The sequence below is a fragment of the Vicia villosa genome, linkage group LG4 (genome assembly GCF_029867415.1).
Source record: "Vicia villosa cultivar HV-30 ecotype Madison, WI linkage group LG4, Vvil1.0, whole genome shotgun sequence".
NCBI lineage: Eukaryota > Viridiplantae > Streptophyta > Magnoliopsida > Fabales > Fabaceae > Vicia > Vicia villosa.
Window position 1 is genome coordinate 187,400,194 of NC_081183.1, and position 14,639 is coordinate 187,414,832.

Here is a 14,639-nt window from a genome sequence, read left to right on the forward strand (position 1 = left end):
CTCGGATTCAATTTTGAATTTATTTTTATAAAACTAAAAAAATTGACATACATATAATTTATTACTTGGTTTTTAGTATATGTGATATATTTTATTAGTATATATTTTTTAAAATTTTAATTTTTAAATAATATAAATTATTTTATTTTATATGATTTAAAAATAAGTCGATCAATGTATTTCATATATAATATTAATTCAAATACATTATATATTATACATCAATTTTTTGATTTATTTTTATTGTATTAATTCAAATAAATGATACTCCCTCCGTCCCAAATTATAAAAGAAATTCTCTTTTTAGATTCATTGAATAATTAATGTATCTGGTCTATATATAGACTAGATACATTAATTATTCAATGAATCTAAAAAGTGGATTTCTCTTATAATTTGGGACAGAGGGAGTATGTTGTTAAGAGAATGGGATTCCAATTATGTTTACTTTTATGTTTGTATGAGGAGCAAAATGAGGAGAAATACCATCATGACCTTGTATGTTAATAATACCTGGGTAGACAAGGTGGATGAGTCTCCTTGCTTATGAATATTAATGTCCCAAGTCGGAGAAAAATTAACCTGGACATCAAGGTTTTCAACAAACACACTACCACACAACCAGTCCCACCACTTATCATTAAATCCAAAAAAAAATCCAACTAATAAAGTTATAGGCTTTCTCAAAATTAACCTTTAAAATGAGACAATCCTTCTTGGTTTTCTTAGCCAAATCACCTATTGATTCAAAGCCACTACCCATCAGCCAAAATGTGTCCTTTCAAAAAGTTAGTTGATTAAACTAGATAGTCATACAATGAAACTACAAAGGAGGGAAGCCATACAATGAAATTTCCCAAACTATAAACTCAGATCCTCTGTAGGGACTAGGGAGAGGATATAATATCTTAAGAAATAGGAAGTTAAAGCCATCAAGGCTAGAGATCTTATTCCCATCACACTAATAGACCATCAAGTCAATCTTCAATGGCAAAAAATAGTGGTTATCACCTGATTATCCTCATAATAGAAAGTCTTAAAGATCGCCTTATCCAGCCAAGGTTGATCAGAAAGAGGTTTTTTAAAATAACGAGTGAAAAACCTCATAACCTCGTGTATAATATCAACAACTCCATCCAACCAAGAATCCTCCACACGAAGAGCCAATGTAGAATTTCTTCAATTTATACTCTTGACACAAGCATGAAAGAATCTTGTGTTGGCATCTCCTTCCTTCAACCACTTAAACTCGGACCTTTGGAACAATTGAGAGTCTTCAACTCTAAGTAGAAATTTGAGATCCACAATAGCTTGTGAAGAAGTTGTTCTTCATCTATCATAGCTTAGTTTTGATGAAGACAAAAACTTATCATTGAAGAAAGATCAAAGAAGAAAACGATTTAAATCAAGTATTAAGGTGGGATAAGCTTTGGAAATCAAAGGATTAAATCATGAAGATTAAGGTACAATGGTAATTCATATGTATATAAGCTTTAAGTGTTCAAAATATTTTCATCTAAACCATTCTATGTTTCTTAAATATTTATGCATGATTGCCATTAAAAGCACAACTTTTAAAAGGAAAATTTTCTAGTTTATAAGGGAGTCATTCGATTGACTCTTAGCATCAATTGATTGATGTGCTCTCTGTTTGAATAGCTAATTTGCATAAATATGGAGTTTTGAAACTGCCGCAGTCTTCCTGCTTTTTAAAACAACACACTGGTTCATGAATTGTGGCAGTTTGAAAGCGTCATAATTTGACTATTTTTTTAAACAACACCTTGGTTTGCAAACTATGGCAATTTGAAACCGCCGTAATTTGTAGAGTTTTTTTAACTATTTTAAAACATATGAACCATTGTGATTTCAAATTATTACATCAAATCAAAGAGTCATAATGAGATGTATTTAAGTCAAAATACATCACTTTTTCAATAATCTCTTTAATTAAAAAATTCACATACAATTCTAAGTGTTCATACATCATAAAATAATGAAACTTTGTGCAAGAACTTTCATATCATTAAATACTTCATTCAAATTTCTAAGCACTTATAATTCATATATGACTCTCCAATTGGTCAGATTAATTGCACGGACTTATATCCGACCCTGAGTCTAACCAACATACCTATCAGGCTTTTTTTGTCAGGATTGTGCTGAGAATCTCTCTTCTTTAAACAAACTAATCTATGACCTTATTTTTCCCCACTCAGTTTAAATGAACAGCCTAGTCGTCTATCTAACCTCCAAAGTTTTTAAGTTTTTTCTTTTCTTTTCTAAGTCATTAAGTCATTGGCACTATTAAAAAAAATCCCAAAATAAAGAGAAATAGGATGCTTACAATGAGCATCAGATAGAAGAGAAAGATCACCAATATATACAGATAAAAAAACTCATGTCTTTTTCCACAACTATAGTGGGAACAATTTCCTAAAAAAAAACCAATAGAAAACAAGTTCTAGCAATACATGAGGATGATTGAGGAATGGTGCTCAAGGAAATCAGTTAATTCGATTAACACCCAAGTTTGGTGCCTGAAACAACACTAATGGAAAACTAGCTGTAACAATTCAATTTAATATATTTGCTTATATAAAATAAGAGTAAAAAGAGTTTTTTAATAATAATAATAATAATAATAATAATAATAATAATAATAATAATAATAATAATAATAATAATAATAATAATAATAATAATAATAATAATAATAATAATAAAAATAAATATGGTAGTGTTGGGTAGGATTTAGCTGTTTACACATTTTCCACCTTTGGTGGTTGTTTTTTTTTTAATTTTTTTTTCACTTTCTTTTTATAAATATATTTTACCATTTAAAATATAATAATAATAGCAATAATAATAATAATAATTTTTGAATAATAATAATAAAAATAATAATAATTTTTTAAAATTAACCTATACATTGAATCAATGAAGTTTCTAAATCTTCGTTTATCGGTTTTTAAGCGACACAAAATTTTCATCGGTTAATAAAAGTAGATTCAAGGTTCTAGTTGTTAAACCATATCAAAACAACCCATCATAGTAAAGGATTATGAAACCTTAAATTCAGTTTGATCATTTGATTTATTATGCTATAATGACATGTAATTTCTGTAGAATTTGACCACTAGATTCTCTTTTACCCCAAAACCTAAAATATCTCAATAAAAAATATATGAAACAAAAGATATTTAAAAGCTCACACAAAATTTCTCTTTATTTCATTGTAATAAATGCATGTCTAATGCAACAAAACCTTATTTTGGTGTTGATGCAAGTACATCAACTTGATTTCACCAACTTACAAAATCAAACAAAACAGTGACCAACTATTTTTGATATAAAAGTAAAATTTAAATAAAACCAAATCTCAAAATTTATTAACCCCTCACCCTCATTGTAAAATTCCTCCATGAGAGAATCCAAATCCCTCTTCTAATCAAGGATAAACATAACCACAAGATATATCCATCAGAAGTAGAGCTGTATCAGCTACTTCCTCAGTAGTAGACTCGAAACCCGATTTTTTCCTCACCTTTGTTAAGAAAAAATCAAGTCTCTCCATCATCTCTTCAGATAAGCTACTATCATTAGTAGTCATAGTAGCAGAAGCAGTACTAGTTGAAGTTGAAGAAGTCTTATTCTTCTTGAATTGTGTACATTTGTTCACAAGAAGCTTCTCTTCCTTCTCTTTGTTATGTCCTATAATCTTTGTGGAAGTCGCCAAACTATTTTCAGCCTCTTTAGCAGCCCTTCTTGCCTTCCTCTGCCTAATTCCACAAGCATTACAAAGTGTCTGCACCAACAACATATTCATGTTAATCAACTATCAATCAAATTAAAGTATATTAATTAGTACTTAATTAGCTAAAGCAATAGAAATGTGGAATAATAATTTCATGAGTCTAGCTAGTGTGATCTCCTGAAATATTCAATTAATAAAAAATTATATTAATATTAAAATTTATAGAATTTATCGATCGAAAAATTTCTAATAGAATACATAGCTTGATGAATGTGGAATTACCTAGAGAAATAGAGGTAGAAAATAAAATTTATCTTTAATTTTTTATTTCTTTACTAAAAGATTATTTTTAATCAAACGAATCAAAACGACAATGGCCGGAAAATTAAACATTTAAGACTATTTGATAGTAAAAATGAAAGACTAGTGAATAGGGGAAAATAGATCAACTAATTACCTTAGGACCCACAGGGCCACTCCTCCAAAGTGGGGTAGAGGTAGTTTGACACTCAGCACAAGCCCTAGCAGTAGGGCTTCCTTGATTGTACCTTTCATTTTGAATTCCTTCATTTGAAGGAATTGTGGCAGCAGCACTAGCAGTTGCAGTGATAATTGCTTTGTCTTCATTCATGTCTCCATAACTTCTTTCTGGTATCATTAGCATTTTCATCAACCTCGCCTTTGAAGACACCCATTTGTCATTTCTTTTGCCGCTATCTTCCACCTCCGTGGATGATGGTAAATTTGTGTGACGACGCACAATGCTTTGATCAACCATAGCTGAATTACTCGATGAATTATAGAATTGTTGATGATTGGTTGATGATGATCCACCATAATGAAGTTCCAGCTTATGATCCTAAAGTAATAAAATCAGAGAGATAAAAAAAATATTGCATTAGATCACAAACATCTAAAAATCAATACTATAAATCAGATCATAGGCGTAAATCATAATTATATCATTTTATATAAAATTTCAAACTAACTTATAAATGCTTTATAAATAATGTTTACGATCATGATCGCTTATCATGATCATTGCTGCTATGTAGATACATAGTATCGGAACAAAATAAATAAATAAATAATTATAGAGAATTAGTGATAATCTGTGATAAAAAAATATATCCGAAGACAAAAGAGAAAAATAAATTAAAATTAGCGGGATCATGTAAATATGATCTTGCCTTAGGATCATGATTTCCTTGAAACTGATCAAGAAAATTAAACAAGGTAGGACAGTCCTGTTTAACAGGAGAAACATCTAAGGATTGGTTTTGACCTTGTTGCTTAGGACTTGGTTGATTCGGAGTTAAAGGAGTCATGGTTGGATATGAGAGAGAAACAGTGGACAGTACAAAGAGATAGGGTAAGAGAGAGAGAGAAAGAAAGTAATCAAAAGGTGGTAGGGTTCTTATATGAGAGGCTAAAAAGAGAAGAGTTGTCTCAAAAAGAAATTCACGTGATTGCAATTCTCCTTTTCATAGATACACATAAAAACAAAATGAAGAAAAAGACAAGAAAAAACTTCAAACAGACTACAATAATACAAACAACAATGCTCTGTATGTTGTTTTTCACTCTCCTTACGTTCGTTTATATACACACTAACCACATGAATCTCACTCATAATAAATTAATATTTTATTTCATTTTATTTACTTTTTAAAGGATTTTTTTACCATTTTTTATTTATTATTATCATATGTCTAGAAGCAACGCATGGAAACGCGGTGTAATTATTGTATTAGGCAATAATTAATATTTTAGGAAAATATTTAAACATTTCAACGAAATTATTTTTTCTTTTTGTTAAGATTTTTTTTCTTGCCATAAAAAGGTTTTAATTAATTCATACCTTTAGTTGAATTCTCCTATTAAATATTGGATTTTTTTCTTATTATATTCTTTATTCCTATTTTGTTAGGTACCGTATTCTACATTAAACAATTATTTACTTATTTTAATATAAATACCATATTTATAGAATATAATTTTGATATTTTAATAAAAAGTTGTTGAATAATAAATTTTAATGTATAATTTATTAACATAAATAAATATATTTTAATATATGCATAAATGATATTTTACCATAAATTGAATGTTTCAAAAAAATTTATAAATTAAAAGTGAAATTTCAACTTGTACATATTGATCTAAATAAAAAACTTAATGTATTTGATCTAAATAAAGTGAAATTTCAACTTTTGCAAAAAAAAAAAAGAGAATTATTTAATGTATTTAGATTTTCTTTTTAAAAACCGCCAGGATTCAATTTTGAATTCATTTTTATAAAACCGAACAAAAATGCCATACATATATTTTATAACTTAGTTATTAGTATAATATATTTTATGAATGTATTAGTTTTTAATTTTTTACTAATAATTATTTTTTATCTTATTATTTTATTTGTTTTAAAGATAAATTGAACAATGTATTTCGCAATGATAATTTGAATAAGTTAGGTTATTTTATACACATTTTTTTCTCTGTCTTTATAATATTTAGGGTTTAATATACTTCACCCACCCCGTGCCAATATAGCGAGTTTTGGTTTACGCCCCCTGAATTTTTTTTAGTAAAGACCCCTTATAAAACATAAATCTTGGATTTATCACACCCTTTTACCTGGGCTTTGATTTAATTGGTGATGTGGCAATAATATTAACCCAATATCATATTCAAAATCTTAATTATATCTCTTAACATATACCTTCACCTTCAACATATACCTTCAAATCACACTATCCTCACAAACCAATCTGACAGCAATTTCCATAACAACCGCATCCTCATCATCACAACATTCATCCACCATCCTAACAACCATGCGCTACAACAAGCGACGCATCAACGATTCGCAACACAACGCATAACATCATAGCAACGCAAACAACATCATCATCAGCTTCCATTAACGTGCCTCTTCCGTTCGCAAAACCGGCAAATTGCAACGTAACTCAACACAGCCAACGACTTCACGCTTCAGCACCTTCAATCTGCAGCAACACAGAAATACCGGACCGACATCGCAGTATCATCCTCGTCCTGATTCTAGCAACATTCGCCTACGGCATAGAGTAACAACTCAAATCTGCAGAATCGCGATTTCACAACATCAACAGCGTAATAGATGCAGTGGAAGTGATAGATGCAGTGAACAGAATTGTCGAGCGAATGCACACTCCAATCTCCACTAAATCCAAACCCCAATAAATGGTTGAGGCAGTACTGCGAATATTTTGCATGAGGTTTCTTATAAAATCATACTCTCCTAAAAAAACTAGTTGTAATTGTTATGGTATTCAAGATTAGAACTTAGGATTCAGATGGTGGAATTTAAGTGCTCAAATGGTTAGGTTGGTTATGGTTTCCAAAGGTGTATCTCATTTTTCAGCAAATGCACATGGTCTGTTAAACTCCATGGATTTAACCAATCCTAGGAGAAGGGGGAGCAAATATGATTTATTTGGTTTTATTTATTGTAGCATAAGATATGCAAGCATTTGAACATCAACCTTTTAATAATTTTATGTCTTATGTTTCAGAGTGGAAACTGGATGGAAAGGGTGAAAGGGAATGTATTTTTCTCCTTATTTGGAGTTTGAAATAAACAGAAGAGAAATTTAGTGGTTAGGAGATAAAGAAATAGATAGACTGGTTATGAAATTAGATTATTGTTAAAGCACATAACATTTATATAATTTTAAATTTTTATTTGAATCACGTCTTTAGAATTTTAGGGAAATAATGTTTAGTTGAGTAGAGAAAGATGGAGTACTTTTCTCTGTCCGTTAAAATCATTTATATGTAAAACAACAAACTGATAAAGCCTATGTTGGACGACAACAGAAAGAAAATGCCAATTTCTATGCTGCCGAGAGCCAGGAGCAAAGCTCTTACGGTGGCAATCATTCTCTCAGCCTAACTAACTACTAATGAACCATCGATAATATATCACTATCTACTTCCCATTCTAAACAAAACCAGAGTCTACCCCAGGGGATGGTGATGGTAGAAGTGATGATAGGAGTGACTGTTGGTATTTATGAAGTGTGGTTGGTATGTAGCTTAGTCCCACATTGTTTGCTACAAAACTAGAATTAGTCTTTATATACCAATTAAATATGTGAACATATGAGATAAAAATAACATGAGAGAAATGGGCAGCTGGAAATTATTGAGACTCAAATTTAACATTTTGTTAAAAATAATTTATTAAAATGTACAAAAAAGAAAAAAATTAAATAAATTCCATGTCATCAAGTAGCTTTTGCCACATCACCAATTAAATCAAAGCCCAGTCAGCAAATAAGGTAAAAGGGTGTGGTAACTCCAAGATTTGTGTTTTATAAGGGGCCTTTACTAAAAAAAAAATTCAGGGGGCGTAAACCAAAACTCGCTATATTGGCAGGGGGTGAAGTATATTAAACCCTAATATTTATAACAATATAGGATTTTTTAAATGTAACTTGAATATAAAAAATGATCTATATAAATTTTCATTTAATTAAATCATATTAAATTATAATTTTTTTAATTGAATCATCCAAATTGAATCAATTCGGTGTGATTTTATCTTCTAGAAAAGAAAATCAACTTTGAAATCCTAGGAACACCCCGGAAACACCCATAACTTTTTGGCGAAAAAAAGGGCAACAATCTTAGGAACAATATATCAGTGAAAATATATAGGTAAAAATTAAGGGGCCTAGGGAAGACCTCAAAGATTAGTAGTATTTAAAATTGAGAATTTCGTATCCACTCTTTATGAGTTTTTTCTGATCATGTGCGTTTTCAAAATTATCCTCTGCTTTTAGAAGTATATATTCAGAAGTACATTTTTTTTACTCAATGTAGATTTGTTCTGTATGTGCATTTACGGAACCTTCTCTTAACTGAATTATTTTGAAGTTTTTCTCAACGTTTACCCATTTAAACTACTTTCATAGATGTAGCTCCGAAAAAACTCAAAATTTGAAAAAAAAAAATATGCTTTTTAATGTGTATCTCCAAAAGCGAAGGACATAATAAATGAAATTACGCTAAGTGTCTAAAAATATCAAGGGGGTGAATTGAGATATTCTCTTAACATTTGACAAGCCATGCAAGTTAATATTGTACGCACTATTTCCATTATTATGAATACGGTCTCATCAAGTATAATTTCTAGATGCTAGGCTTAAACTAGCTAAAATATTTGCACATTGATGACCCTTTCTATAGATGTGGATAATAATAAAAAAAAATTGAGTTAAGATAATTGTCCCACTTATTCCTTACTTTCTAAAGAACCACAGATGGCTTAGTAAAAGAGTTCATCACAAGCATAATACCAGTTAACGACCAAAAACAAGACAAATGATAGGACAATGCATGTTCCATTACTAGAATGTCACACATGATCTCAGCAAAGAAAGCATTAGCAGGATCAAGGTAGCAAGCAAATCTAGAAAGGTGTCTAACACTGTGGTTTCTAAATAAGCCACACAAGCTGCCAAGCAAGGAGACCTAACTGAACTCCCATCAGAATTTCCTTTAAGTGCTTATTTAATAAGTTGTTCACACCAGTTTGCATCTAGAAGCTTATACAACACGTTTAATTATTATGCACATCCAATACACCACCTTAATTCAAATGCTTCAAATTCGTCATGCCTAAGTTCATCACCAACTTCTTGATCACAACATTTGTGACCCTTTTCGTCAACAAATCTGCAACATGTTCTTCGCTTCGAAGTATCCCAATCTAAGCTTGCCTTCACACACTAGATCCCTCAAGTAATGAAACCTCGTCTCAATATGCTTGCTCATTCCATGTGCAATGAGATTCTTGACAAGGTTAATGGTTGAAACGTTATCAACCAAGAGTATGACAACTTCTTCCACCTTGCTGCCCAACTCTTCCAACATATTCACAAGCCATACAGTCTGACACGCACACAACGATGCCGCAATATACTCGGTCTAACAAGAAGAGATTGCAACCAACGGTTCTTGTTTAGAACACCAAGAGATTGGTGCTCCTCCGAACATAAAGACATAATCAGACGTAGACTTTTGATCATTTTTATCTTCGCACTTTCATCCTGTATCTGTTGCGGAAAAAAGAATTCCACAACCAAGAGTACCTTAGACGTATCGTAGGATCCTCTTAACAGCTCACAAGTCAGACACCTTCGGTCTCTCCATGAATCTACTCACAATAATTTTTACAGTGGAAAATGGTAAACAACCGCTAGTCTTCCCAAAGCCTAAAAACTAAGGGTTACTTACAGGATCGACTAGTTAATCCTAAGACATGTGCTAATGTAACTAAGTATAACTTGTTTAGTTCGACAAAAAACTAGACTCTGTAAGAAATGGTTTTCTCCAAAACGTTGAACAAGTAAGATTTTCCACAAAAAATAAGTTAATGTGACTGAAGGTGACTCGTGACCGACAGAAACTTATGACATTTAAAAGAGATACACAACGAATGCATCTTTGGTGAATTCGACAATGGAACCAATGTCGAAAACATGGATAATGATGTAAAAAGATTGTTCAAACGTAAAAGAGACTAAAACAAGGTATTCAAAAGGAATAATTGACAAGAAAGGAAATTGCATTGAAATTAAAGTGGTGATTCACGTATATTAACACTCTTGAAACTTTCTGCTTCCTCACACTCGGAATATAAAGTTTTTCTAAGTGATTTAGTACAAATGAACACCTAAAATCCTTCGTTGGATCCTTTATTTATAGTGACTACAACCTAACCGTCTATAGCCTAAAACTTGCTAAACGTGACACGTCTTAATGTAACTGCCCCCACGTCTTTGGCGCTTATTTTTGAAATACCCCTGCGTAACTGCTGGTGCTTTCAAATTTCAAATTTGTCCCGCTCAAGTGTCTGCTTTGATGCCAACATCCAACACATAAATGTATTTGGAACTTTCTTACAAGTCTCAATCTTCAACGTGGCCGACGGACACACTTCGACCATCTTACTTGCCTACCACGTCGACTCCTCCCTTTGCTACCTTATAACTTTTTCAGCTCATTGTCGACCTCAACTCCTTACAAATTGTATTTTATAGAATATAATCCCTTAGTTCATAGGAACCTTTCCTTAACTGCATCACTTAAATACCTTAAAATATTTTTTAAGGTAACAAATACCAACACTAAATGTTAAATCTGGATGCGTGCGTATTGTACAAGTAACGTAATGATCCAATCATGAAGCACTCTATGCGTTTGTTCCAAGTTCTTGGAGCTTGTTTCAAACCTTGAAGCACTTTTTTCAACTTGTAGAGCCTTCCCTCTTGTTTTGTCACAACAAAACCAGGGGGTTGTTCTTCATAAACTTCGTCCTCAAATGAACCATTTAAAACCGTAGATTTCACATCCATTTGATACATCGATCAATAGTTGCAATTCCCAATGCCAACAATTAGCCTTATGGTTTCTAACCTAGCAACAGGTGCAAACACTTCATCAAAGTCTATACCTTCTCTTTGCAAAAAATCCTTCGTAACTAGTCGAGCCTTATGCTTAACAATTTCACCTTTGGGATTTGCCTTCACTTTATGGACCCGTCTCACACCGATTGCCTTCTTTCATTCCGGTAGATCAACCAACTCCCAAGTAATGTTGTTCTCGGTCGATTCCAACTCCTCTTTCATTGCACACATCCACGCTTAATGCCTCTTCCGTGCTAATGGGCTCGGATTCAGCTATAAGCACAAAGTATACGAAATTGCCATCATCATTGATTTTGTTGCCCCGAAAATACTTCACAATCTTAGAATCTTTGAGGCAAACTTCTTTTCCTAGTTGGTCGCCTATTGTATTCTCCGATTTTGACTTCGACATGTTGCTATTCAATACCTGCAGCAACTTGATTTTCTTCGTTTTCACTGTCGTAACCAGTTATGGGATTCTCGTAACTGTTTTAATGCCTCTTCATTTTACTAAAAACAGTGATCTGTAAACATTGTTTTATGTTCTATTAAATGTTCCTTCATTGGCATTATTGGTATTAGAAAATTTTATATATACATTCACCATTTTAAATAATTTTTTATTGGCGAGTAAATATGCTCTTTTTTTTTGGTACATACACTTTATCACTACCAATAGAGTGTATGAATTAATAAAGGTTGACAACTGTAAAATTAGTATTTTTTAAATTAGTATTTTTTAAATTTATTATAATTTTTTAATTTTTTATTTATATTTCTTTAAGGCCTTTTTTTAAAATTTAATTTGTTTGTTTAAGGAATTGTTCAATTTCAAGGTTGATTGTAGTGCCGCAATGTTAACAAATTTTGTGGAGAATTGTTGTTAGGAAAAAATTTAGACATTTAAATGCATTATTGTTATAATTCATAAAGGACATATAATATAAGTTTACTGTGTTGTTAGGGAATATTTTAAGCCACTCTATATGGTAAAAAACACATCTAAAAATCTCAAAGTATATTTTGCATGTGCATATTCGAACACATTTTTCTTCACATTTTCAAGATGTATCGGATATGCACATTCGAAATCACTTTTTTCCAATGTTTTATTATTTAAACGTTAGATTTAAAATATCAGCTGTATTTTCGCATATTCACATCCGAAATCACCTTAAACAAATATTTTTTGAATAATAATAATAATACTATTTTTTGAATAATAATAATAATAATAATATTAATATTATTTTAAAATTAACCTATACATTGAATCAATGAAGTTTCTAAATCTTCATATCGGATTTTAGGCGAGACGAAATTTTCATGTGTTAATAAAATTACATTCAAGGTTCTACTAGTTAAACCATATCAAAACAATGCATCTGCATCATAGTAAAGGATTATGAAACCTTAAATTCCATTCGATCCTTTGATTTATTATGCTATAATGACATTTAATTTCGGTTAAATTTTACCACTAGATTCTCTTTTACCCCAAAACCTAAAATATCTCAGTAAAAAATATATGAAGCAAAAGATATTTAAAAGCTCACACAAAATTTCTCTTTATTTCATTGTAATAAATGCACGTCTAATGCAACAACACCTTATTTTTGTTGTGATGCAAGTACATCAACTTGATTTCACAACTCACAAAACCAAACAAAACAGTGACCAATTATTTTTGATATAAAAGTAAAATAAATAAAACCAAATCTCAAAATTTATGAACCTCTCACCCCTCATTGTAAAATTCTTAATCCAAATCCGTCTTCTAATCAAGGGTAAACATAACCACAAGATATATCCATTAGAAGTAGAGTTGTATCAGCTACTTCCTCAGTAGTAGACTCGAAACCCGATTTTTTCCTCACCTTTGTTAAGAAAAAATCAAGTCTCTCCATCATCTCTTCAGATAAGCTACTATCATTAGTAGTCGTAGTAGTAGCAGCAGCAGCAACAGCAACAGTACTAGTTGAAGTTGAAGAAGTCTTGTTCTTCTTGAATTGTGTACATTTGTTCACAAGAAGTTTCTCTTCTTTCGCTTTGCCATGTCCCAAACTATTATCAGCCGCCTCTACAGCAGCCCTTCTTGTCTTCCTCTGCCTAATTCCACAAGCATTGCAAAGTGTCTGCACCAACAACATATTCATGTTAATTAACTATCAATCAAATTAAAGTATATTAATTAGTACTTAATTAACTAAAACAATATAAATGTGGAATAACACTTTCATGAGTCCAGCTAGTATGATCTCTTGAAATATTCAATTAATAAAAAACTTATATTAATATTAAAATTAATATAATTTTATCGATCGAAAAATATTTCTACTCATATATATATATAGCTTGATGAATGTTGAATTACCGAGAAGAAATAGAGGTGGAAAATAAAATTTATCTTTAAATTTGATTTCTTTACTAAAAGATGATTTTTAATCAAACGAATCGAATCGACAATGGCCGAATTTTAATAGATCAAACATTCGAGACTACATGATAGTAAATGAAAGAATAGTGAATAGGGAAAATAGATCAACTAATTACCTTAGGACCCACGGTGCCACTCCTCCAAAGTGGGGTAGAGGTAGTTTGACACTCAGTACAAACCCTAGCAGTAGGGCTTCCTTGATTGTACCTTTCATTTTGAATTCCTTCATTTGAAGAAATATAGAAATTCCTCAAAGTCCAAATCGTCGCAAGCCAAACTACCGACAAGATGGCTCTCTTAGAAAGACAATTAATCTTCGCACAATTATAGAAGAAATATAGAAATTCCTCTAAAGACAAGAGATCCCCAACTCCAAGCCACATATAAACACGTTTGGAGGTAGAAGATGAAGTTTGTCTAAGTTGAAAGTTTGTCGAAGTTTTAGGTTTCACGTGGATCACTAATAATAGTGTCTTGAGTGTTGATAATCACTAAATAGACGATCAAGATTTGTTTAAGGACAATGAAGGAACTCAATAAGCGCGCTACATGCATCAACGGTTGTATTAAATAACTATTGTTGTATGTCTTTTAATAAAATATAAAAAAAATGCAGCACTAGAACAACAACAAAAAGAAGAAGATTCGAACTCATGACAATGCGCTATATACAACAACGATTGTTTTAAACAATCATTGTTGTATGTCTTTTGATAAAATATAAAAAATACAGCAGTAGAATAACAACAACAACAAGTTTCGAACTCATGACCAAGCGCCACTTTTCACCACGATTGGAAGTTCCAACTGTGATAAAAAGTAGGCTTAAAATGAAAATAAATAAATAAAGCGCCTAACTACCACAATGGATCTTTTGGCTATGGTAAAATAAAATTAAGTGGCATTACGAAAGATACTTTTGTAGTAGTGCTGATGCCATTATGATTTTTTTCCAAAGGCAACATTACCTCCATTGATGAAATTATGC

The 14,639-nt window shown here is 31.2% G+C and overlaps 2 protein-coding genes across 2 annotated transcripts; both read right to left on the bottom strand.

The window, feature by feature from the left end:
• Positions 1–3,342: 3,342 nt before the first annotated feature.
• LOC131598533 (putative GATA transcription factor 22) lies at positions 3,343–5,085 on the bottom strand. Its single transcript, XM_058871121.1, has 3 exons — positions 4,948–5,085; positions 4,215–4,616; positions 3,343–3,808 (listed from the first exon to the last, which is right to left on the bottom strand). The coding sequence occupies exons 1-3, from the start codon at positions 5,083–5,085 to the stop codon at positions 3,452–3,454; spliced, it is 897 nt and encodes a 298-aa protein (XP_058727104.1). The 3' UTR covers positions 3,343–3,451.
• A 7,910-nt stretch (positions 5,086–12,995) lies between these two features.
• LOC131598534 (GATA transcription factor 21-like) lies at positions 12,996–14,034 on the bottom strand. Its single transcript, XM_058871122.1, has 2 exons — positions 13,768–14,034; positions 12,996–13,349 (listed from the first exon to the last, which is right to left on the bottom strand). Exons 1-2 carry the CDS (start codon positions 14,032–14,034, stop codon positions 12,996–12,998), a joined length of 621 nt encoding a protein of 206 aa, XP_058727105.1.
• Between the last annotated feature and the right edge of the window lie 605 nt (positions 14,035–14,639).